Raw genomic sequence first — 27,002 nt, forward strand, 5'->3', positions numbered from 1 at the left:
CTCACATATGCCTGCTGTGACAAAAAGAGGAAAAAAAAGAGTGGACATAGAAACAAACAGCACCCTGCCTGAGCTCTGTGCTTCTCTGCCTTCTGCTTTTCCCCAATGGGGAGAAGTAGGATAAGGTGGTTGGATCAGCAGTCTGACCCACCAGCCTCACGCTCACTGGGAATCAGACAGTTGCAGCTCCCCAACATGAACAGAAACATCCATTTCAATTCCACTCTGCTCTGTGTGTGTGATTTTTTAAACCTAATCTGAGAAGGCAGGAAGGATCCCATTCTGTGACGCTCCAATAGTAATGGCTGAGTTGTTAGCAATTAACCCCTTAGCTCATTTAACTTGTTCTTTGAAAGACGCCAGCATCGTGTTGCACATGATAAAATATAGTTAGAGACACTGAGTCACATCAAATGAGCTCATTTGGGTAGGTTATAGATCAAAACACAAATGAGATGTGAGATTGGTTAATATGCCGTAAGCTGCCAGATGAACTTTTGCATTGAAATGTATGATTTGTGGTGCCTTTAACAGGGGAGTAATTGCTTCTTTAATTTTAATTGAGGTGTTACACAGAATAATTTAATTACAGAACAGGGTGTAGTGTATGGTTTGGTGACCCGGTTGGGTTTAAAACTGGATGTGATATTTATCCACATTCATGGCTTGATTAGGAGCTAGAGCAAGGGGAAAAGGATCACCGAGTCAAGAGGAAAAGAGAGTGTTTTGCCGAGTCAAGATGAGTGTGACACAAACTTTATTCAGCTGCTCTTGCACAGGCAAAGGCTGGTGAAAGCTAGGGACTTCTCCAAATAGGCAGCTCCTTCTAATTGATTATTAATATGACTGCTGCTTGCATTGTTTCCTGAGAGCCTCTTATGTTTTGCAGCAGTTATCTCTTAATTGGGAGTTCATGTATGTGCATTTCCATGCAGGTGTGTGTCACTGAGGCAGTGTTTTATATTCACAGCAGGAAAGTGAGCTCTACGAGAGACAAGTAGAGGAGTTTGTGGCTGGAAATGCTAATTGCTGAAAAATGACACTGTCCTTTGCGGTGCCTTGTGACGTACAGCAGAGCTGCCTTTGGGTGTCAGTGGGAGGAAGAGTGGGGAGGGGGAGGCAGAAGGAGCACAGCCCAAAATGAATGAGGGCTGCTCATCTTTGGCTATGGAGAGCCATTGGGTAAGGTCTGGCCATGCAGGCCTGTCTTCTCCAGAAGTACAGGATAAAGCACCCTGCAATTGTCAGCTCCTGGTCCCCTACATTTCTGCCCCTTTTTACGCACTTTTTACCCCCCAGCCTGCTGATGGGTGGTTGAGTCACTCTTGTGAAGCATGAGACATAGGTTACCCTGTCTTGCTTGAAGGACGGGTTTGCATTTGGGTTTGTGCTTTCCTGGGAAGTACACTGACTACTAGATTATTAGTGGCCTTAATTTTACATTTCCACAGAGCAGAAAGCCGTGGCAAAGTGCACAGGTCTTCTTGCAGGACTACTTTTTTTGAGACCTGAATTTTCTATGGGATCTGCCCCCATGCTTTTCCTTTCCAGTGCAGTTCCATTGTTGCCAATGTAGGTGAGGGCAGACCATGCTCCAAAGTGAATCCAGTTGCTGTATGATTCAGTTCAGGCAAAGGTGATCTGTGGGACTGGAGAACAGTCAGACTTCTAGCTCCTTCATGAAATACTACAGTGGGAGATTTTCTACAAGAGCACTGACGTGAACCCTGCTAGCTTATCCTCTTCTCTACAGCTTGCTTTCTGTGGCAAAGACAGCTCTGGGACTAGGTAGCACAACCTACCTGTCCTATTCAGGCTGCACCCAGAGCAGCATTTTATATTTTTAGTTTTGGAAGATAACACAGTGTGGGACAGAGCTTTTGGCTGCAATTTTTTTGATGAGGTAGATGAGCATACCTCCCAATTCTCCTCTTAGAGAAGACAGCTCCTCATCCACTATTCTGTACTCCTACAAGATTAGTCCATCAGGTCCTACTTTGACATGATGATTCTTGCTCACTACAAATGACAGGACTTGTAGTGCCTGAGGTGTGAGAATTACCTCTGTCAGGGCTTTGCAGAGCTCCTGGTTCTTACCAGCACCCCCAGTCACCTAATGATAGTGTCTGCCTTGCTCAGTTCCTTAGACATGAAGAATTATGATGCTCCCATGTTTTCATGGAGGTACTTCCAAAATACAGCCTGCAGAGCACACATCAGCTGTCACTCAAGAGTTGTTTGATCAGGTTTTGCTGGGTTTTACTCGGGAATTTTCATTTCACCAATTTTCAGGTGTTTCTACACCTCGTGCTTTTGCATCACTAAAATGTGTAACCATATAGTATTTACAGCCTTTTGAAACTGGTAGGAGGAGCTGTGTGTATGACGACAGGCACTATGCAATTTTGAAGTAGAGTGGGAAAGGGGTTGTCCCTGGGGACTTCAACCACCCCCCAAATCCCATCCCCGTACTGAGTTTCATGATCCCAAAAATCATGTAGCTCTGTGCTGTGAAGACTAAGATCCATCCGCCTATGCATCCAACCAAAGAACCACAGATGTCACTTTGGTAGCTTGTTTAAAGCTGCTCCTCAACAGACCCCTCCCAGATGCTTCAGGGACCGGGGAGTCCACACGGTGCCAAAAGTGCCAGTCAACATGTGCAGCTGAAACTCCTCTTTCAGGTGGGATAAGGCAGCCCAGCAACTTCTGATGGCCACATAGCAGATGCTGTGGTTTTCATTTAGTAATTCCATGATCTGTGTTTGAATTTGAGACTCTGTGGAATAAAGTTGTCTATCTGCTGCTACCAGTCCACCTCAGAAGCTTGTTCTGAGGCTTAACTTCCCAGTTGTGCATAAAGCAAAGCTGTATTGGGGCTGGAGACAACCAGCATCTGTACATACACCCTGCAAGCAGAAAGCTGGATATATGTGTAATTAAGGAAGTGTTTCCACAGCAGGAACAACAATTCTCCTTATTGGCAGCAGAAGCACAATAAGAGCAACTGAACAAAATGCTGTGGTGGTTTGCATTTGCTGTCTCATTCTCAGTATGTTTGGCAGTCTCTCATAGCTGTAATTTCCGTCTCTTTGGAGATCACTTCTTTTTCCTTTTATTTTCAATCTTAAATGTGTATGAAATATCTTTCCAGTAAACAGTACACAGAGGACAGCATCCTCTTCAGCAGACAGTTGCTGGGATGAAACCAGATACAAAATCAAATAACATTCTTCACAGAGGCACTCAAGTCTCAAGGTGCCTGAAACTGCTGCTGGCTCATATGAAAACTGCTAGAGTTTTCTCAGTCTCACTTAGACATCTTTTACTGTGTCCAAATCAGTAGTTAGCTAGTTAGTTTCACAAATGCTTTATTCCTACTGGAATATGTGTGTGTGTGTGTGTGAGTGAACCCTTACTATCAGTATGGCTTGGCACGTGTGTGTTACAGTTCAGGTGAAGCTGGGGATCTGGGATTTCCCTGTGGCTGTTGGAGGTGGTGCCAGCTCAGCAGGGACTGCTGCAAGGCGAGCAGTGCCACTGGGACCAGTTGGCACAGCTGCAGCGAACACCAACCACAATCCAGCCCGGATGGGGAACCAGATGCAAAGCAATCCTGCTGTGTCAACCAGGCATGGGGAAGGCACGGGTACAATGTTCTTGCCTTCCAAAATTACAAATTGCCTTTCATCAAGGCAAGTCTCTTGCTGCTCCCAGATGTTTGCATCTTGTTTCTTGTGGAAAATTGCACTGGCAGGCTTTGCCCATGTCTGGAGGGTGGAAGACTTGCTGTTTTCAGCAGGTGCTCTTCCCTCTGAAGATGACTCTAGGGCAAGTTGGTGCAGAGGAGGCAATGAGTGACTGGGATCCAGAACTGAGACCCTGCTGAATTTGTTCTTAAGACTGTCAGATGTGTAGGGAACAACTTGTACAATCAAGAGGGCAGCATCTAGAGGAGATCATATTCCTGTTCCATCCTCAGGTTTCTTTCAGAGTAGATGTGTTTCTGCTCCACCAGTTTCTAAAACAGTCACGCATATGCAAGTGTGCCAAGAGATTTAAGTGCCTAGGAATGCTAGTAACTTGGTATGGCTAAATTTGTATCAGCAATTAGCTTCTGTAATAGGTTTTCCTGCGTGTGTAATCGCTTAGGTGATTTATGTTCCCTGTGTTCATTTAGTCTGCACAGAAGCCTGGCCTAGCTTTGCAAGTCTTAGTGTCTGTGTGTGCTGCTGGAAACACCCTATGGCAGCACAGGTCTGGCTGCAGCTCCCAGGTAGAGCTGAGGTGGTTATTGCAGTTTTCTGTTCTTGCCGATGGTCTTGCTTTTCATGTTGGGTGGCATGTGGCAGGTTCCTTCTGTTAATTAGAACAAATGTGCCAATTATGTTAATGTATCTCCCGATACCAATCAGTGAATGATTAGAGAAAGCACATCTGTCTCTCACCAGGGAGCAGGGTGACAGAAAAGACGCTACAAGGTATGTTGTTCTAAATTACAGCCACCTTGGATCGTGCCTTCCCCTGCTGGCCGCAGGGATGGCTCAGTCTCCTGCAGCCTCGCTTGCCAGCCCATTAGCAGCCCTGGATGTGCAGATCCAGTGCAGCTGGCAGGAGCTGTGTGCCTCATGGCTCTGCAAGTTGCATCCAGAGCACTAAGGAGCTCTGACCAAAAGGTAGCTGGCTCCAGGTGTGCTCCAGTCTGTAGATTCTGTTGGTCAGGATTTCATTCACCACTCTCCCACCTCAGCTGAGTGGCCTTCTCTTGCTAGTCAGTTTGCAAACATGTAAGAAAAATACCTTATTGAGTAGAAAACCGACAAGAAGAAAAGGGATTTTGTCTGCTTTGTTCCGGGGGTTTAGTATATGAGAAAAAAACATATGTATGTAGTTGTAATTTCCTATAGCTGTCATCCCCCAGAGGGCACAATTACACCGCCCTTCATGGCATAATTGTTGCCAATTAAATGATTGCTTTTATGATAAGGGAAAACTGATCCCATGCTTTTTCTACATATATGCATGACCATCAGTACATTTTTCAATAACAGTTGGAGGGATGTGCCTGATTTAATTGAATACTGAGAGCTAGGTACATGTTCAAGAATTGTTCTGATCATAGCCAGTAAATATACACCCTTAATATTTAGGCAAAAGCAAACATCTACTCTAGAACATCTCCAGAGAGATGAAAAATGGAGGCATAGGGGTGTGATTTGTTATTACCTTGAAGTCAGGCCTTTGTGCACTTAGAAGTGCCTGTGGATACCCTGCTGCCCCTCTGTCCATTGGCTTGCAGGTGTATGGGTCTCTGGCACAGAAGCGTCCAGTGCTTTAGCTGCCAGTATTATTCAGGCTGTAGAATTAAATTCAGGATAAGTGTCTGCGTTGATTGGATTAACAGCCTATTTCAGCAAGGGGGCTGCACCTTGGGGAATGACATGGCGTCAAAAGAGATCGTTGCTTTTAACTTCTGTGCTAACAGTTTGCATACTTGTCACTCATAAATCACACTGTCTTGTTCTGCTCTTTCTCTTCTGTATTTGTCACCTGATCTCTTCCTACTTACATGACAGAACAGCCTTACTCCCACCTACTCTGGTTACCTCAAAAAAAAATATCCTGATGTTTGGAGATGCTGAGCACTGCAGTCACCTGCACCATAGAAAATGGGGCCAGCAGTAACTGAAAATAAGTACCAACACCAGTCTCACATGTTGTTGTGTGTTTAATTAGTTCCCGTTTCTGTAAGGACTGAGGGAGCGAACACAATCACTAGAGGGATGTTCTCTTTTATGTGTTGTTCTACTGATGGCTAAAATATGTGTGAAAGGAGACTCCCACTGCTTGTCAAATCATCCATCAGTTCCTTCCTTCAGATTTGACATTAGAGTTTGCAACATTAACAGACACTATAAAAACAAGGATGCCAGAAGACTGAATTAGATGTATTAAAGACATATCTTGTAAAAGAGATGGCATTTAGACATGCACACACAGTACCGATGTACTGTCAGAATAAAAGACATCCTGTTGTTCTTCAAACTTTTACTGTTAGCAAATTCTGTGAGACATTAGGTGAAAAGGATCTTTATCCTAAGAGGTTTGGTGTAGAGCCAGAGGCAGTATACTGAATTATACAGGGCTGCTTTATTTTGTTTTGGGGTTAGGTTTTTTTGGGTTTTTTTTTTTGTATTGGCAACTTCTCTTTTCATATTATCTTTGGTGGTTTTGCAGGGATGATAGGGAATTCAATGCTTACAGCTTTAATTTTGTCTACTCATTTGAGACCCAGACTGAATATGTATGTGTTTTTGCAGAGAGAGAAAATGTTGCAGCGTAGTAGAGAAAAGAACCATGTGCTTGGGCATGGGGCCTTCAGGGTGCCAAAGGCTGCTAGAGTATATTCTTGGATGGGCATACCAGAAAAACTTTAAACTGAGCCTTAGACCATGTAAACTGTAGTCCTGTCCTTACTGTTGTTCTGGTGTCCTCAATGTGCAGAGCACAGAGGAATACAGGCAGATTTGAGAGTGGGATGTACACAGCTCTGGTAGTGGGTGTAGCATCTTTTAGAGCCCTAGCATAAGTCTGTACTCCATCCCATAAATAAATAATGACATTAGAACCAAAGAAAGACTTTTTTTTTGTGTGAGGCACCAGTTAAATGGCAGCCTATCACTGGTGGAAATAAACTCCTAGCTTGTTTTTTGGTCTAGAATGCATGCAGACTTGGCCTGCAGGTGAGGAAGGAGCTAAATTTTGCCATTGACTGAACAGGAATCTGTCTGTCTTGATTATACCTGAAACCTATTAGGATTCCAGAAAGACAGAAAAACAAGTTTAGTCATTCTGTCAAGGAAAAACAGATTATTGACTAAGAGCTTGTATCTTCCTTGGTGAAACATGATTGTGATAGTGACAGAAATACAGCCTTCAAAGTTTTATGCCTTTTTCTTCCTCCCCAGCTCCTCGCAGACACACATACCCATTTCCAGAGCCCTTCTTACACCACCGGCTTTAGGCTCTGCAGTATCAACAGCTGTGAGGTTGCCACATCCCACAGTGATCTGCTGTGAAAGAGAGGGGTTTAAATCAAGCCTTCCTTGGAGCAGTGGCTCTACATTCACGAAGGTGTAAATCTTTGTAAGCAGCTTATCCCTGAAGTGCATCCACCCAAACTGGAATAGGGGAGCAGGAGCTGTGTAAGGCAGGGCTAAAGGTGGAGAGTGGGTGGTGGGCACCTATAATCCAAGCTCACATGTGCCAGCACTGCTCTTGCAGCATTGATTGGCTTTTTCTGGGGTTGAACTGAGCCCTCTGTGTTGAAGACCAGGAGAAATCTTTGGTTTTTCTCACCACGGTTTGGGGCAGTCTGTACAGCTGTCTCAGGTGGTAAGCAGGTCCTCTATTGCTTTTGGGGTATGTCAAGGCTTGGGTAGTTCCTCAAATGTCTTTGGAAAAGTGTGGTTTGTGAGAGAAGGACTTGGCAGGTAGCACCTCACAAGTCCAGTGGGTTGACTGTATTTATGTTTATCTTCCTTTAATTAAATCCTGGGCACAGGCTGAAATGACCCAGTGACATGAAGGCCCAGCTTTGATCTATCCGGGGCCACAGTCCTGTCCTTCAGTGCACTCAGTTCAAGTGAAAATGAGCTACTAGATTTGCAGCCAAGTTATACTGAAGTGGCTCACAGCAGTCAGCTGGGATATAACAGGGTGTTTTCCTAGGAAGTCAATAAATAGAATATTGTCTAGATTAAAAACCACATAGGAAAATATTTTTCTATGCAACCAAGCAAATTATGCTTTAATAAAGTAAAATACAACTTACACAAATAAAAAGGAAAAGTAAGCACTGATGTGCTTGTGATTTCCCATTTCCTTGGCAACTGACTCTATTTTGTTTCATTCTGATTGAAGCAAGACAATGACATGCATGTGCATGTGAGTGCAAGTGTACTTAAAAACATTAGAGTTTGTAATTTGTTAGTGTGACCCACTATAGGGTTTCATTGTTTTAGACTCAGGGCAGGTAGGTACAAGGCTACTGCATAATTAACTGCCTAATTAGACAAGATATGGAAAAGGATGGGTGAGATCTGTGCTGATTTAGAGTTTCTGAGGTTGTAAGAGAATTTTCTGTTTGTAGATACACTCCTAAGGTATCACCCTTTCCTTTTGCCTTGCCTCCAACTCTGAACGCACAGATCAGCATTTCTCTGTACAGTACCTGACAGCCTTTGAAAATGCATTGATGTTTTCAAGGCGAGGGGAGACAGCTGTTGTATGGATGAGTGGGACAGAAGGGGACTTGAAAGAGAGGGTAGGCATGAAGGGTGTTCTCCTGTGTTTCTGCCCTGGTGTTTTGTTTCAGTTGGTGACGTTCATCAGGTGAGTCCTTCGTCGTGTGCCTTGGCTCGTAGTGTTTTCTGGGATGAGCAATGTAATCACGCATGCTGTGTCTGCCCATATTGGTGTGACTTGGTGCTGACTCACTGCCTCCCCTCTGGCCCTTTGAAACCCCCAGGTGGAGTGGCTGAAGAATGAAGAGGTGATTGATCCCGTGGAAGACCGAAATTTTTACATCACTATTGATCACAACCTGATCATCAAGCAAGCCCGGCTTTCTGACACAGCCAATTACACCTGCGTTGCAAAAAACATTGTGGCCAAGAGGAAAAGCACCACAGCAACTGTGATAGTCTATGGTAAGTGATGCCTTGTACTGTTACATGGGGATGGACACACACTCCAAGCAGGAGGCGGATGCACAGTGCCCATGTGCAACTCTGGCTGCAGTCAGTGTCCAGGCTGGGCTGTCGGCACTGCCTGGTGACTTGCAGCCACACACAGGGACTGCAGTCAGGGGCACTGCTGAAATCCCTCAGCAGTCCAATGGTTGGGCTTCTTGGTGACAGGCAATGGTGTTAAAGGAGGAACAGCCTCACTGGAGAGAAGGCGGCTGTTCCCCCTTGCTGTAACACACACCAGCTGGATACAGCAGGGAGCCACCAGGGCACATCCTCCAGCAGGAGTGTCCAAGGCTTGGCTTACTACTGACACAGTTCATGTTCTTAGTGACCCTTTTCAGAAATAAGAGTGAAACTGATAGGTAGTTTGTGCTTCCAGAGGCTGGTAAGAGTGTCAGAGCTCGTCAGAATCCACCATCTTTTTATATCTCTTTAAATAAGCTTATTTTTGGTGCCTACTTCCAAAACATACCCTCATCAAGAGCAAAATAGCAAAGTGTTCTGGGACTGCAGTTCATAGGCACACAGCCTAGCTTACAGCTAAACATCAGGGGAATGTAAAGCATGGGATAGCATTATTCTGTGTCAGCACCCACAGTCCTGATATGAGTGAGGCTGGCCATGCTTTGGCTGGGAAAGGATGAGATGCCCTTCTAGGGTCTCTTCCAGCCTGTGTTGCTTTGCAGCTCTTCCCCACCAGTCCAAGCCTTTGCCCCTGCAGAATTACTGCCCCAAATGCTTTCCAGGTGGGGGTATCCACCAGAACAAAACCTGCTCTGATTATGTGCCAGCTGACTGAACTGGTGTTTCTTACAATCAGCTTAATTATAGGATAGACAAGTAGGAAAAAATCCCTATGATTATCTCTAATATTCATTTCATATTCAGGGTAGCAGTTAGATTTAATTGTAAGCAGTTGCTTCTCTGAAGTTACAATGAGGGCTTTTTACTTCAGTTTTTATAGAAAACTGGCTGAATTGAGTTGATTAGCAGTGCTTTTGATATTGAGGGATGGACCATGCAAGAGCGCCATGTTTTGTAACTGAGATGAATGCAGAAACATAAAGATGTAGGCGTACTACAACCCTTCCTCATACATACACAGAATTTTTTTCAAAAGTGTATTCAAGAGACATGTGTAGGGAGCAGGCATTTTTATGGGGTTTGCTGCCAGAGATGCTTAAGGGTTGTGTCATATCACAAACATTTGGGTTCAGGGAATCCGAGCAGTTAGTATGTTATTACCCATACCCTGACAATGACATTATTATGTAGAGCAGCACAACTCCTTCTTCATCTCTCCATCTATCCCAGAAACTGAGGTGGGTGAAAAGGAGGGTCATCATCAATATCTTCCTAGAGATAAATATGTCCCCAAAGTCCAACAGAAAGAAATGCATGTAGTGTTTGCTCATTCTGAACAGCTTAAATATCTGTTAGGGAAGTGCTGGGACATTCATATATGCACCAGCTATGTCCACAGAGGGGTAAGTGAAGTTGTCCTGACATCCTGAAGTCACCTTCTTGAAAGAAAGGAAAAGAAAATTCTCAAAATCTAATCAAAGCATGGGGGTCTCTCAGCATGCATAGGTGATGGGTGCATCTGAGAATAAGTGGGAGTGCAGGTTTCCCTTTGGAAAACGGTGCAGCTCTCAGAGCACAGGTTTCTGGCTGGCTGAGCTGCAGGCATCTTGGTCATACACACTCCACCAGGCACTTAAGGCTGGGTCAGGTTGATTTTCAGGCTAAGGCAGGTCACCTGCCAACCCTAATAGTCATCAAATGATGGTTTTCATTCAGCATCAGCATTCCTTCAGCTTGTGCAATGACTTCTGGCATACACTTGGTGTGTTGGAGACGTGGCTTTGTGCCCGTTCAGTGTTGCTTCTCGTGCCATCTCTTGTGGCCACTGTTGGAGGCCACGTGACACAGAGCCAGAAGCACCTTGGGGCTGCCCAAGCCAGGCTGTTTGTGTGACCATGCTCTTTCTCTCTCGCTTTGCAGTGAACGGAGGCTGGTCCACCTGGACCGAGTGGTCCGTGTGCAACAGCCGCTGCGGGAGAGGCTTCCAGAAGCGCACGAGGACCTGCACCAACCCTGCCCCGCTCAACGGCGGCGCCTTCTGCGAGGGCCAGAGCGTCCAGAAAATAGCCTGCACCACTCTGTGTCCAGGTTCAGTATGAAGAGCACACAGCACACATAAATACTTTGTCTCTCATCAGTCTTTTGAGGAGAACACTATTAGTTGCAAAAGCCTCCTTGTCATTATTAATAAATCCAGCATTTCAGGGAATTAATATGCCATTGTATTGCTTAAGTAGATAAAGTAGTGAACACATCAGGCAGCATGGGTTCCAGCCCATGCACACTGCTTGCACTGTGGTCTCAGCTCTTATAATTCAGGGGATTTAGGGAACATTCAGAGCTTCAAAATGTAGAAGATAAAGGTTGAAAGCTCTGTAAAAGAATTGGGATTTGAATATAGAAAGCAACTGTGATGCAAATATATTTGCAATGTCTGTTCAGTCCAGCTGCCTCAGCAAGTAAAGCATCTGGGATGTGGATATTAAATTTGAGGCAGATGTTTACCTGACATATACAATCATCAAATACAAAGGCATTTTTATTGGAAAGAGATGTGTATCCATACTTCTAGAAATTGTTTAAATGTAAACTCCTGAAAAATATAAAATTGTTTCAGGACATGCAATATAGTTGGTGACTTCTCTGTGATAGAATTCTGCCATCTGTCCTACTGTCCAGTGCTCTCCTACTACTGATCCACTCAGTTCAATGGCAGTAAGGTCATCTTTAGCTTGTGAAGTTTGGTAATCCACTCTGTCACTGGAACAATTTCATATTTTTTTCTTTAGCTGTTTAGTTTAGTGCTTTTGAAAATCATTTTCAGGATTTTGAAAGGTGCTAAACACATTCGTGGTTCTGCTCATGTGAAATAGATTGGTGCTTCTAGATATTTCTTTTTAATAGAGAACATTTAACATTAAATATGTTCCTACTAAAGAAGAATTTCTGGACAAGTCTAACTTCTGTGTTAAAAGATGTCACCCCCGCGCCAAAAAATTAAATCACAGATTCCTGACTTGTTGCTTGTATACTTTGAGCACAGATAAACTGGTTAAAAGTTTATATAAAGGAGAAGAAAGACCAGAAATGGGGCCAGGGCAGAGAGAAAGGAGATGTGGGGGTGAATGTACATTTACAGGCCAGAAGCAGAATTTAGAGAAGAGTAGGCTGCTGGTCCTTTTGCCTTGCTCGGAATGGCTGGGAGTTGAAGGCTGGCTTGTGCCAACATGTGCATCGTTCTGTCTTGGTCTCACTTTTGTGTACCCCTAACAAGTTGTCTCCTTTCCTTGTCTCAGTGGATGGCAAGTGGACATCCTGGAGCAAGTGGTCCACCTGTGGCACGGAGTGCACCCACTGGCGCCGGAGAGAGTGCACGGCCCCAGCACCCAAGAATGGGGGGAAGGACTGCGAGGGGCTGGTGCTGCAGTCGAAGAACTGCACGGATGGGCTCTGCATGCAGGGTAAGTGCTCTCTCCAGGATGTGGGGCATGTGTGGCAAACCCTGAGATAGCTGCAGTTCAGCATCAATGACCTAAAGTCACAGAACCATTTGTAGGAGAAATGAGTTAATCCAGTTCTCAACCAGTCTGGACACCCCGCTCCTCTTTCCTGGAATGTGAAACAGTGAAGAATTAGAAAGAGTCATAACAGAGCCTTCTCCTGCTGGCCCTCCCCACCAAATGGCCCTCCTCTCTATCCTGGCTCAGCATCTGTCCAGAGAAACTTGGCAGTGGCTCTTACAGAACTGAAAATGGAAAAATAGAGCATGTAGGGCAAAGCCAGCACTTTCAAAAGAGTAAACTTGGCCAGGCAGATCAGCTTCTGGCTTCTCACTGTCAGGAATGGTGGGTGTATGTGTTTCTATTTGTAATTTTTATGCTCCTTTTTGAATTTCGGATGACCTGTGATAGAAAGAGGTACGCTGCATCAATGCAGTGCTGATGAAAACTTCATATCCAGTCATCAGCATGCTGCAGCCCCATGACATCAGCTCTAGTGCTGAAGTCTATTCCACCTGTGCCTATTCATGCCGTGGTCCTGCCTTTCTGACTAATAGAGAGAGAAGCAAAGAAAAGCAGGTTTTAAGTGTGATTCTGACAAACACTGATGAAAAATTAGTCAGCTCTACACTCCATCCCTTCTCAAAAATGAGGTCTTCTTTGGTCTGCTGGTGCATCAAAAGTCCCTTTCACATTTCATTAGAATAATAACCTGAGCTCAAATCCTCACACACACCTCTTTCCTATTCCTTCAGCCCATCTCTCTGCAGTACTTCTCTGTTAAGCCTCAGATTTCTGTTGTCCAAAGAGTTGTGCCTGTACCCATCCAGTACTGCATTGTCCAGATCATAAAATGCTTTGAGTTCTGTCATAAAAAAGGAGTGAAGAATTTTTATTCTATGAGGCAGGTTACTTTTGACTGAAATAGTCAAAATGACAAAAAATGACACTACCAGCTAATAAATTGGTCTGCTCTTTGAATAAGTGCTATATAGGATAGCTACTCTGTTGGTAGTGAGCTCTGAGCTACTCTATGGCATAGCATGGCCATTTACTGTGAGGTTTCCCAGATTTACAAATATCTTCTTCAATGTGGCTCACACAAGCATTTCCATCATGTTAAAAGCTATTAGTCAATGTCAGCGGTCTATAAAGTTGTAATCCCTCAAAACACTTATTTTTATGGTGAAATTGGAAAAGTAGAATTCAGAACTCTTCTCTTTTTCATTTCTAAAGATAGGGGGAAAACATCCAGCCACGTCTTACTGTATAACACCTTGGTGACTTTTATTGTAGGGAAGCTAATGCACCCCTAGTTCCAGCAGTGTTAATAAGTCATTATGGCAAATTAGGAGGAAAAGATGCATTTCCTCACACAGAAGAGCTCTTCACTATCAGATTATATTTAGACAGGTGTATGTCATCTCTGTGTATGTGCATAAAGAGAGCCATTTAAGCAGAAATCTTGTGGAAAAGTAGATATAATAGTACAGCAGAATAAAAGCCCTGTAGGGATCTCATTTATCTGTTGATGGTATATTGCATTTTATTTGTGAAAGTGGATGCTGAGTATAAAGAAACTGTTGTGAATCCTATTCTGCTTCATATATGTATATAAAAAATGGTAACGAAAAATATGCAGTCACTATAAGGACCTGCTTAGCTCCAGGGGCCATGATAATCCTTCAGTGTTGGAGTTTAATGGCAGTGTTTTAATGGTGTCTATACTCGTGGGGTTTCATATACCTGTAAAACTTACAGTCCTGCTCCCTGATCCATCACTGCTGAGAAAATTGATTTGCTGTACTTCATGGCAGTGTGCCTGCTGCTCTCTCTCTCTCTCCTTCCCTCTCTTTTTCTTTATTTCTCTTTCTCAGGTTATGCAAAATCAATCTGAACACACTTACATTTTTGCCCGTGTGGATTTAGATTCATAAAAAATCTGCCTGCTGAGCCAGGAAGACACACAGCACTCCTTTGATTCCCAAAACAACATGCTTCTTTCCACAGTATTTGAGGCTTTGGGGGTCTGGAACTGACAATTCTCCTGGCCTGGGCATCTGTAGATTCACGGCAGTCTTTTCCAGTGGTTTTATGCCATTGGGTCTGGCATGGCACATGCGGCGTGGAGGAAGCTACAGCCACCTTTTCTCTGTGGCCATAGCGCTCTGGGAGATCTGTTGGCCAGCTTCTCACCTGCTCCACAGTCAAATCCTGTTCCTAGGTGCCCTGGTGCTGCCTCCTTACTGTCAGTCTTTAGTGAGAGCTTGAAGGTTGACACCATGGGTGTAGTTGAGGTCAAAGAATTAGGAGGCAGACTCTCTTGCCAGGAGTCACTAGCCTGTTGCTCTGACAAAAACTCACTTGTAAATATATATCTCTATGTAGCTGCATGTAAAACATATCCTGGAAAATGCTGGATTGAATGAGTCTGATTTACAAGCCCTTTCTCTTCCAGTCTGTTATTCACTTCAGTAGCATCAGCTGGATAAATCAATAAGCTTTTTCATCAGACTGCCCCTGCTCCAGCAAAGAGCACAAGTCTGCATCACTGTCGATTTCTGTGGGGATAAAAACAGTGGAGCTTTCTCCATCCCTTGTAATTACAGTATTTTACACCCAAAGCTGTAGTTTGTGCTTACCACTAACTGTGGCATTCCTCATGCAACTCTTCTATTGCATTTATTCAGGCTAATAATCTTGCTAGTACACACACACTCTCCTGTATCCACTAGTTAGTATTTTTCATTAACATGAAGGGATGAACAGTCATTAAACTAGAGAGCCCACAGAGAGACAGCAGGCTGAATTGAAGAGGAAAAGCAGATGTAGTGAAAATTTAGGGCAGTCATTGCTATTTTAAGTTTTCAAGTACACAATATTGTGTAGGGGTTCCCATTATAACAATTTCATAATTCCCGTAATAGCAATAATACAATCTTCTGGAACAAAATCTGCTGTAGGTGTAAGAAGAATTGGCTGGTTACCACCCACACTAGTTGCATTATTGCCTCCGTAGTTGCATTATTTCCCATTTGATGTAAGAGTACTGTGGAAAATACTTCAGTGCAAGGAGCAACACTTTTAAAGGCAGGCACTGCATCTCACAGGGGATTGCTGTAAACTGAAGCATGGCAATTAGCCCTTCACTCGTACCACCTAATGACTTTGGTGGGTGTTCTGTGCAGGGAATAAGAAAGCAAAGCACTCTCCTGCTGGCCCAAACTTCAGTACAAGTAGTTCCCTTCACTAAGTCACAAACATTTTTAAAACAATGTACAAGGGGAAGTGTTTTGCTGGACACAGTCTGGAATGAGTGCGAGATTGCTTGTGTGGTACAAAAGAGATGCTTCTGCTTTGCATGATGTGTAAAATTCTGCTGATAGGAAGAGTGGACAACCTGTGAGGACAGTTAGCTGTACTGTGTGGTTATGTTGAAGGCTTATTACCTGACTTGTTTGAAGGCTTATTACCTGAGTTGTGACATGCAGCTGTCATGCTCACAGCACGTCACGTACATCCTTTCTGTTGAGGATCTGAAGTGACACAGTGTTCAGATCTGTATTGTCCCTGTCCTGAATGAGTACGTATAGCAAGTCCCTAGGCATGAGGTTGACACCTGCAGGTCTTTTGGGCTTTTCTGAAGTCATGCCTGGGACGTGCAGGGTTGGCACTAGCACACTCAGAGGGAGAAAACCAGTGCCCCTTTTTCTACTCACTCTTGGCTTTAGTTGACCACTGTGGCTTTTCATAAAAGGCTGGCTAAGTTGTGCTTTAATTTTTTTTCAAAACACAAAGCTGTCTTACAGCAGCAAGCAAGGTAATACAGAAACACATGTTGTTGCTTGAAGACTGTGGGTTATATAGTTACACAAATAATACTGTTGTTCTGTTCAGTAAAATTGTTTACTTTATACAGTCTCACAATATGGAATAAAAATCTAACATTGAATAGGAACAAAAGGAAATTTCCACCTTTGAAGCGCTGCCAAGTGTCATCAGATCCAGTGTGGATTTTCCCTTTGTTTCTTGAGCATGACTGAGATGCGCTACTGTCATTTTAAAAAATGGAAGAAGAGATTCAAAACAGCTTCATCGGTTGCTACAGACAATGATCTGGACTAACTCGCAGGTCACTCTGGTCCTCTCCCTGCATGCAGCTTAGGTACTTGGAAAATCAAATAGCACGTGCACCACTGGAGGAAAAGACACCATACCATGGTGAAGATGTTATTACCAGACTGGTAATTCCATTCCTTCTTAGAAAAGGCTGGCTCTAGTCAAGAGTGAATTGATGTGAAATGGTGACAGCAAATCTGTATTTGCTGAGTGCTCTGAAATCCTCGTCTGAAAGGCAATATGAAGCTCATAAGGTTCCCTCTTGCAATGATAGTGCCTGAGCGAGTGAAAAAGATGCAGTTTATCCTGCTTGGGCATGAAATGGCAAACTGCTGCCTTTTTCCAGTGTCGTCTCTGTTTATACACAGGTCCTGAGCAGAAAACAAGGTTACCCTGATACTACCATCTCTTTCTTCTCAAAACATACATATTCTGCACGTGCCCTGCTTGGTTAATGTAACATGTCAGAACCTCTGATAGATTAAGTATTCGTTTCCCTTTTTGGCTTGATTTGAAAGCAGGCATTCAGGGAAGAATGACAGGGCAGAGCAGCTTGATGAGGACCACAGGTCCACCAGAGCAGATCAGTGTGCAAAGAGCAGGGGAATATTTTCCAGACTCCAGAAGGTAAGCAGAACTCTCTCAAGGGAGACTGCAACAGAAGCCTGTGTGTGCAGAGGAATAAAATAAAACCTTTTATTAAGAGCATGTGGGTCAAGAGAGAACTTCTAATACATTCAGTCTGTCAGCATAATGATACAGCCACCTGGCCTGTTTTGGCCTACAGGAGGAGTACATTCATTTGAAGAAGGCATCTCATCTGTTCCTAGAGGAAGTTTTCCATAATACTGTTATTTGATATGAGTAAAGGGATGTGTTACTCTGTTTTCTACCCAGCTACTACATAATGGTGTGGCAGCCAAGGGAGTTTATGCACACATCTCAGAGTTATGACTCATCTCTATTTTACTGTAGCGACATGAAAAATGCCCAGCTGAGAAGCACCCACGCTCCAATGGGCCCTATGCAGTTGAGAGCTCTTGCCTAGAAAACAAACTGCTTGAAGCAGATAAAAGTGTTGGGAGAAAACAAAAGTGCAGAGCCACAGGCAAAACGCCGAGGGCACTGAAATCCCTGTCTTAACCTCAGTCAGTTCAGAAAGAGCCACCTCCACGTTATTTTTAAAGACAGCGAGTGCTGTGAGATCTCTAGGATGTTTTCAAAAATCTGCACTGATTAAAAAAATATTATAGCCACGTGGAGAGGAGAAAAAAAGACAGCCTTGTCCATCTATACTTTTCATTCTTCTTTATTCTCTTAGGTTTTCTTTTATTCTCGCCTATTCCTCTACACATTAAAAAACTCAAAAAAGTTACTCAGATAGATGAAAGAAGAATTCAAATCTTATGAAGTCTAACTGATGTACTGATTTAATTGTAGAAGAAAACCACCCCATACAGTGACAATAATGTACATTTATATTTTCCTTGTCATATACAAAGGTGGATATATTTCATGATTTTTGCTTTCTTGTCAGGGTATCAGGCAGGGCAAAGTTACATGAGCATCTGAAGGCTCATCAAGGAGTAAGTGAAATAATAAGTAAAACTCAGTGCTATTTCTAAATCAGGACTAACAAAATTATTGGCAGCATGCTTAGATGAAAACTCATGTTGGGGAAGGAAGTTTCTAGAATTTGGGAAACAAACTTTGAACTGATCAGCTGAGCTGGTTCTGGAGTCTGTGGGATTTTTGAGGTTATAAACTGAAGAATACAAGTTACGTTATGTGCTAGCTTCCAAACCTGCCAAAGATTTTTAGGCCTGTTCCATGTGAGTAACGTATGCTTTTCATGGCCCTTTCTGTCCACCATTCTTAACAGCTTTGGTCCCCTGTCCTAGATCCTCTTCCAACTGTCCCTGCCTTCATCTAGCTGTCTGCCATGTATCCTCTCTTTAGCAGTATCCCTTGTCCTCATTTCAGCTCTCTTGTCCCACTACAACAAAGTGAGCCCCAGGAAGTCTATCTAGCGTTCAGTCATTGCAAGAGTGGAATTTGCAAATACACGATAGTGAGTTGCAGTGCCAGGCATCTGTTTACTTTTGCTGTCAAACATGCATAACAAACCCAAAGCTGAGGTTCTACTAAAGATTGACATAAGATTTAACCAAAAGGTCACAGTCCTTAACTGCAAAAGACTGCATAATGTCAAACTTGGATATTCTAATCCACACCAAATTTTAGCAGCAAGTTATCCTTGCCTTCCATCTTCCCTTATTCCCCTATAGATGTCATGCATGTTTAAACTCAGGCAAGACCTTTCTATCAATGTTAACAAAATGTCAGGATCTAATTTAAAATGAAAACATAATTGCAGTCTTAATTATAGAATATCATGAACTCCTGTTCAAGGAGAGAACAAGAGAGTGTCCCCGTTTAACTCACTCACTCAGGAAAGATCTGAGATAATACCCAAGTAAATAATCAGTCACAAAACCTCAAGCTCTCGGTTTAATAGCCCACCCTGAATATGCCAATAATTAGTGCTTCAGAATGAAAATAAATTGCTGTGCATTATCTCTGGGATGCCTGATATCATGTCTGACCTTCAGATCATCATTACTACAGACATGAAGGTCTTTCTTTAGAATAGAAAATGTAGGAAGAAGCTGGGCACATTCTGTCTGAAAGATTTTTGCTGCACCAGGGACTCTGCTGTTGGTTTTATTTTTGGGGTTTTTTTTAATTTTTAACCACCACAAGTAAGGTATAACATATCACATCTTCTCGGTTTTGTGATACATTTCCTGGGAAACAGCAAGGGAGAGAAGCAATTAACAGCAATTAGAGTTCAAATACTATTGTTAATACTTTTCCTATGGTAAATCTGCATTAGCAACATGTTAAGTGAACAGGAAACCTTGACACTAAAACCAGTCAGAATATGGGGTTTACTCTAAGATTGCTTTTGTACCATTAACTCTGCCCCTTGTAGAAAAGAAAATACTGGAAGTATGTGCAGCCTCTGGACAGTGGAGCTTGCACAAAGCAATTTAAAACTCCTGAATGTCAAATTAAATCTCCTAAATTCCTTCTCATAAGCTGGGAATATGTGACTGCTTGTCCATCATAAACAGAAACCTAGATGGACTAAGATGGAAGCCAATAGCATTGCAATGCATCTGAATTAATATTTTGAAAGCCCTTGATAGTCTTTTCTGAATGCTTTGAGCCTTTGCACACTGTACTGATCATGTAGAATTTCCTTTAAAAATAATGAAGAGACTCAAGCAAGCTGCTGATAGCTGTAGGAATGATGGTGAATGAGGTAAGGCAGAAGGAAACAGGACTAGTAATGCAAGGTCACAGCCACAGTCACAGCACTGCAAACACTGCAAGGACATGACTTTCTTTCTTCTTTGTCTCAAAACCCTCTCTGTATAATGGAATTCAGAATGTAGAATTGATGAATGTCTCTTCCCATGAGTGCAAAAAAGCCTGAAATCACGCTGACATTGAATTGAGAATGGCATTTTACAGGGAAAGGGAGATAGGCTGAATTTCTAGAACTTGAAATCTGGAAACAGCAGTATATACTTGGAGGGAGTTGAGGATTTTTTTATGCATTGAGATCCAGTGAACTAGAAATTAACAACAAGACGAAAAGTCACTAGGGCTCCTAAACCAATTTTATTCAAACTTCCCAGGATAATTTCTGAGACTCATTATGGAAAATTTCAGCAAAACCCAAAGATTTAAAATTAAATTCTGAGCTAACTGGAGCTGGACCAAAGAGGAGGGTAATATGACTCAATGCTGAAAGAAGATCTCATCTTGGGAATTAAGAACAGAAGCAATTGGGTGCATGTTGTTTGGGTCTGGTACAAAAAATAATTACCAGCTTGCTGGCTTTGAGTTATCAGATACTGCAATTCATCTGATGTGTATGCATCACAGCAAAACAAAGGGTCGTTTCAGTAAACCCATGTCACGTCTTATTTACCACACACCTACTTTAAATCATCTAAGAACTGTTTCCTTCAAATGTTAAGCTTCTACATGTAATAACTAGTCTCTGTTTATCTGTTTCCTGAGAAAGGAAGGCAGCAGTTGAATGTGTGGTGCCTTCTTTTCTCAGAGATGAATTAAGGACATTGATTTTGGAGCCAAAAGGGGGAAAAGTGCTGTTACAATATGCTATGCTTCAAATGTTGAGTTCTTTGCAACAGGATGTTATTGAGGCACACTTCATGTGGCTAGGCTTTCAGAAGGACCATGGAATTACTTGACCTCAGCTCTTCTTGAAACTGCTACAGAGAGAGTAAAGAGAGTTTATAAATTAGAATCAAGTGGTGCCAGATTAAAGTATGATTCATTGAAGGAACTAGCAGTTATGGTGTGCTTTATGCAATCATCACTTTATTAAATGGGAGTGCATGTCTCCCGTTCTCAACGATCTTGATACAGTCTCAAAATATGTATGATTAACTGTGACCTCAGCAGCTAATGCTATAAACCTATTTCTTTGCAGGATAAATGTAAATATTTTCATAAATATGACGCAAACTGTATAAGCCCTAGAAGATAAGTTGCCAGAAAGATCATCTTCAGCTACTTCACCTGTCTTACCTAGGTAGTTGCTGGAAAGAGGGAAAGTAAGTAGGAAAAATACTAATTGAAAACTGGGTATTTTTCTTTCTGTCTTATGTAAGTATTTTAATTTCTGCAAGCAGCAGAGTAAAATATTTTCATAATCTGATCAATTCACTCTAAAATTGATATCCATTAATACAAATTCAGCATGACTAGAAAGCTAGCAAAACCAATTAAGGACCAAAAAGTGGAGCCAGTTACAAAGTTCCCTCTGCATGAAGCCGTGACCTAGTGTTTTATACCACAGGGATAAAAGTTCTGTTTAAAATATGCTAGTTCACAGGCCAAGGCAGTATATTCCCATGGCTTTCTAGGTAAAATCAAACACAGGATTTCAGAAAGCCCATGTCACGACACTGAGTTCCCAGGCTAAGCACCGTGTGTGTGTATATGCCCATGAATATGCTGAGGAGTAGATTCTTTCCCAGTGGAAGAAAAAGAGCTCAGAAAAGTTGTTTTAGTGGCTCTTTGGTGACAGTCTGTTAAATGTCAGTCTGAAGGGAGTCATTGCAATAATCTCTGCACAGTTATCTTTCATAGGTCTGAGATTCTCCATTCCCAAATGCTTTATTTTACCTCAGCTTGGCAGAAGGTGTATCTACTCCTCCCAAGGCAAACTGCAGCAGATGAGTTGGTGCTGTGGAAGGGGTCAGCCTGGCTGTTTGTCAAAGCTGACCCCGAAGGCAGATGAACCCACACATGCAGATACGCTGAGGGCTGCTCAGTGACACAGAGCAGCCTCTGTGTCTCCCGGGGCCTCTGGCACAAACGTGTTCCCGGAAGGTCAGAGCAAGATGTGTGGGACCAGAATGCTCAGGCTAGACTTCCAGTGTTTGGGGATCATCTGCCTTCAGAAACTGCACCAAACTAATTAAATGAGCTTCACAAGCTATTCAGTTAAATGGTCACAATTTCCCAAATCAGTGCCAAGTGTGACTGATGCTTGAATTGAGTTAAAGTAAATTGATAAAAAGCCTGCTGTAGTCTTTTCTGTATGTCAGCATTGGATTGGTTAATTTTTCAAGTACACTCTGACATATTCACCCTTCACTTTTCTCAGTGTGTTGCATCATTATAAAGGTGAATAAATTGCTCTTCTCATGCTTTCTAGAAACAAAATAGGCAATGTCTACTTAAAGCACCTTTTTAACAATACATCTGCATTTGTACAAAGGATTTGTGCCAGTGTAATTAGTTTAGTTAAAAAAGAGCCACCTTTGACACTTGATAGAAACACTTCCACAGGGACAAAAAGTATATTTACAAACGTAAATTGGAATATAAATTAGAATACATGGAGAAACATTGACTTAACTAAAGGCTTTTTACTGAATGCCTTTACCATGCAATTACAGTGGTTCAATTTCCATGTGTTAACCCGAGCCTCCCACTGATTCTCCAGGTTTGACATAGGGTGAGGTACTTGTACAATGAGGGAAACAAATACCCATTTTGGTAAGCCTTTGAGAACCTCAAACAGCAGGCACTATGCAAGCATAAAGTATGATTATTGCTACTTTACTCATTCAACAGTACGTTACACAACAAAATAGCAAAAGCGCTCTTGAAAACATGTATTTCCCAACAAGCTGTAGGAAGAAGCTTAAATTACTTTTCTCAGCATAGCTCACTGTGAAACCAGCTGTTCTAAGTATGAGTCGGCAGCCTTCCTAGAGTCAAACCCTCCAGCACCTTTCTAAATTCACACTCATTAAAAATGTTCATCACCCTGGTAGAAGTCCCTTAGGTATTTGCCAGGCAGTGCTGTTAATACAAGGAGGAAGAAAAAAATAAAACATGGAAAAGATCTCTCTTCACTGCAATTACTTTGAAGAGAGGAGGGAAGTCATTCTTCATTATTTCAGTTACTAATCCCAGGAGATTTGTGTCATTATCTGATGAAAATGTTCTTTTTTTATTGTTTGAAGGCATAGTCAGAGGGACCAGTGTGACAGCCAACTTCCTATAGAAATCCCTGTTCTCTTGTGCTGGGATCATGGCAGTAGCCCTGCCTCCTGCCCATCACCAGTGCATGGCTGCAGGCCTTCTCTTAGCTCCTGCAATGCCCACTCCCTTTTGGAAGAGTGACAAAGGAGTGCTTAAAACTAATTTTGTTGCAAAACGTCCTGCCCAAATGGCAGAAGCAGCCTGTAGTATCCTTGCCTCTTCCTCCTTTTTCAATAGATGTGCCTTTGACTACGTGCACAAAACATTTCTGTGGAGGTAACTGGCATCACTCTTACGTAGCTGCAAGGATTCTCTCTGTAGTTAGCAGTAAGAGAATCTGTGGAAACTTGTAAGCCATGAGCATGTATTTGTGACTAACAGGGTCTGTGGAGAGGTTGCAATGAGGTAGGTTTCTTTTAGAATATTTGAGGCCCACGCTTGCTTACCTTGCTGAAAAAGCTTGAATCTGAGTTTCCATTATCGTGTGAGGAAAGAATGCTTTCAGTAACATCACAGCTAATCCAGGTCGTGCCATCTTTTGTGCCTGTTGAGTGGCAGCTGCTGGATCCCTTCAGACATGGCAGGAATGATGCACAACCTTGAACACAAAACCTACCACCAGATGCAGTGGGAGGAGAGAGGAATAGCCTCTTCAGCTCTGCACAGGTGAGCTCAAGCTCCATGGGTGATGTAGAGCCAGGGGATGTGTGCTGCTCCCTTCTAGCTCCCCCAAGAACCTGCTGGGGCACATGAAGTGCAGGGAGACATCCTCAGCTTTCCCACTGGATTTGAGTAGAAGGCAAAAGTCATTCAGAGACGCATCCAGCCTAAATTCCACTTCGTCCCTGGGCCTTTTAGTTCCTTCTGCCTGCCTCTTGGTTTCTCCAGAGACATCTTGCCAAAGGAAATACTGGGCATAAGGCTATAGCTAAAATTTAGGTTTACCAAATTATGGGCCTCAGCACTTGTCTGGGGAGTAATTGGGAGTAACAAGGGTACTGTAAATTCTTTCCCAGTCTCGCTCCCACTCACTCAGGCCCTCAGAATTTACTCACCAGAGTTTTCATGGCCAATACCTCAAGTACACTGGTAGAAGGAGAAAGCAGTTATTAACAAAAAATTGAGTATGCATGTTGAGAGTACACATAGGTGAACTTGCCTCAAAGAACAAGGGAGAGAACGTAAGTACATAATATTTCTAAAAGCAATTGTATGGCTGGAATCCTTGCTGTGAAGTAAAGCTTTAAACAGAGATTACAGGCAGTATAGTTTGTCCCATGATGTCCCAGAAAAAAAAAATCATCATCAAAAATAAGCTGGTTTTGCTCTGGTATTTCAGGTAAGGCAAAATTTATGCAACAGTTAATGTCTGGAAATTTTGGAGGGAGGTATGTCTATGTCAGTGATTGGGATAGACTGTGTCTTCATTAACAAAAAATACAGCCAAGCAGCAAGGGATGTGTAGAGCACAACAGATGCTGAGCACCCAAGCTCAGCAGTTCTGGGAGCTGAGGATTATTACTGTGGTCTGCCTGTGCATTAGGCACACACCAGGAGTGCATTTTCCGGTTTTGTCTCACTGAAGGGAATCCCCAGCTGTGTGAGCTCCTTGCAGCACGATCAAAGGGGAGGGGGTGAAATTCCCTTCAGAAGAACTTACGGGGAGGTGGTGGAGGAGAGGTACTCTTTCTTACACTGACTCTAATCCCATCCCAGACAGTGACTCCCCTGCTCGGTTTGGATTTGTCGTGTACCTTTCCAGCAGGATGGGACTTGGAGCATTTCACTCATTTGCTGCATGGGAGATGCTTAGTGAGTTCACAGGACTCATATGTGAGCTAAGCAGCTCCAGTGTGCTGTGCCGGAGGGGCAGAAGAAGGAAAAGACAAAGGAAATGCTATCTCTTCTTTATCCATCCCAAAATAAAGCTGTCAATTGTGTTATGATTTTGTCGATATATGGTGCTTGCAAAGATTTCAAATAAGTAATGTTCTGACCCTGGGGGCCTTATTGATTTTGTAATAATTTCAAAGAGAAACCACTCAGTTTACTGTTTGCTGACAAATTCTTTGCTCCCTAAGGAATTCCTGTTGAACACATATTAAAAACAGGATAAAATAATTCCAAGGAAATACAGAGAAGGGGCTCTGTGCATAGACTGCTCCACGAAACAGTATTTAACCTCTGACCAGTGACAACAGGTCTCCTTTAGCTCTATTAGATCAACAGCAAGCTATTATAATTAAATATAAAAACTGTTTAGAGCCTCACCGAACATGTCCTGGGAATTAAAGCATATGGCAGGGATAAGGATAAAAAGACTTTCCATATGCTAATGACCCTAGATGTCTGAAATAAATTAGATCCATTACAGTTTATGCTCAATAAAAGAAAGACTTTAAGCACTCCAAAGTTAGTGACTCGAGACTGATTTTGGCTTAGAATTTCAATCTGCCTGCTTATTAATTCTTAGTACGGCTCTGGAGGAGACAGGGGATGCAAAATCATAATTCTGTGCTGTATCAGAATTTTAAAGTGCCATCCATTTCTTTTCCTTCCTTTTTTTTTTAATTAAACTATTTTTCATGCTTCATTTTTTTGTTCTCCTCATTTGATTTTGTTCCCATTTTTGTTTAATTTCTTTCTTTTTAAGGTTTCATTTATCCTATTTCAACTGAACAGAGAACCCAGAATGAATATGGATTTTCTTGTAAGTTTAATGTTTGATTTTATGTTCCTGGATGCTAATTTGGTGCTGTTCCTTGGGTCAGGCTTTACTGTTGGGCCAGCTCAGTGTGACTAGGCAAAAAAGGGACCTATTCAGCAGGGTAAGTGACATTCTGCTTGCTTGACAGCGGGCACAGTGCTTTGCAGCAGACACAGAATTATAAGGGCCCATGTGCGCAAGGGAAACAGGAGAAGATGATGCCTCAGAGACAGAAACTGGAGAGAATGAGCCATCTTCTCATTAAAATTCCCTTAGCAACTGGAAGAAGTGTGGTGGAAGGGTAACTTTTCTTTGAGCTGGAACTCAGAGTTCTGCTTTCTGAACTGCTGAGTTAAAAGTGGGATGTTTCAAGGTTGGTAAATCGAAGGTCTGGTAGCCCAGAGCTGTTGGAGATTGATCGTCCCTTTCTGCACCTGCCAGCTCTCACCTCTGCAGCTGCAGGGCAGCTTGGCTTAAATGGCTAAAAGAGATAAAATAAAAGTGATTTCACACATTTCAAACTAACAAAAATGAGGTACTAAAAGAGTCTGATTTGTTTTTCCACTTCCTTTTTTCATTAGGCTATTTCTAAAAATGGGATTCTTCCTTGTATAGAAATACATCAATTTTTGAACACATATTCAGACCTTTTGGAAAAAAATGTCTGGTGGATAATGATGCTAGAGATTAGCTTGGAATTGGTGCTGAAGATATGGTATAAGCAGCTAGTAGAAATATCATAGCCATTTCCTCACAAGACAGCTCTAATAAATTTTGGTTCCTTTTGGTAAATTACCACATTTTTTCTTGTGCTTGCTTCAGCTTTTATCTAAATATGTATGTATGTTAATGCCACTGATGAGAATTCAATGTTTGATTCTCTGCTTTACTAATTTACTAGTTTATATTTTTAAAGGCAAATGGATGGAAGGGAGTAATGACAGATTACAGTTCAAAAAAAAAAAACCAAACCAACCAAAGATGTGTCCTGATATGCCAGGTATTCCATAGAAAATGGAAATTTTGGGTTCTTTTACTTCTTTTAAAGTAAAAATAAGGCTTCTGAATTTTAAAAACCAACTTGGTTTGGTATCAGATGAACTTCTAAGTACCAATATTATGACATTATGTCACTAAGACATCCTATCTAATTTCATAGGGTGAATTTGTTTCATGAGACTAAGTCTGTAACATGTTTCACATAGCAGTTCACAGCCTGAGTATTAGATGAATAAACAC

General features: G+C 42.4%; 1 protein-coding gene across 1 annotated transcript in view; it reads left to right on the plus strand.

Annotated features, from left to right (window-relative positions):
• UNC5C (unc-5 netrin receptor C) overlaps positions 1 to 27,002 on the plus strand; it is a 97,820-nt gene that overhangs the window by 37,939 nt on the left and 32,879 nt on the right. The window contains exons 5-8 of the mRNA XM_017745108.1: positions 8,531 to 8,711; positions 10,758 to 10,925; positions 12,134 to 12,298; positions 25,710 to 25,766. Of these exons, the coding sequence (XP_017600597.1) occupies positions 8,531 to 8,711; positions 10,758 to 10,925; positions 12,134 to 12,298; positions 25,710 to 25,766 (571 nt within the window). The remainder of the gene's footprint in view (positions 1 to 8,530; positions 8,712 to 10,757; positions 10,926 to 12,133; positions 12,299 to 25,709; positions 25,767 to 27,002) is intronic.

This window comes from Corvus brachyrhynchos, unplaced genomic scaffold (assembly GCF_000691975.1).
Source record: "Corvus brachyrhynchos isolate BGI_N302 unplaced genomic scaffold, ASM69197v1 scaffold249, whole genome shotgun sequence".
Taxonomy (NCBI): Eukaryota; Metazoa; Chordata; class Aves; order Passeriformes; family Corvidae; genus Corvus; species Corvus brachyrhynchos.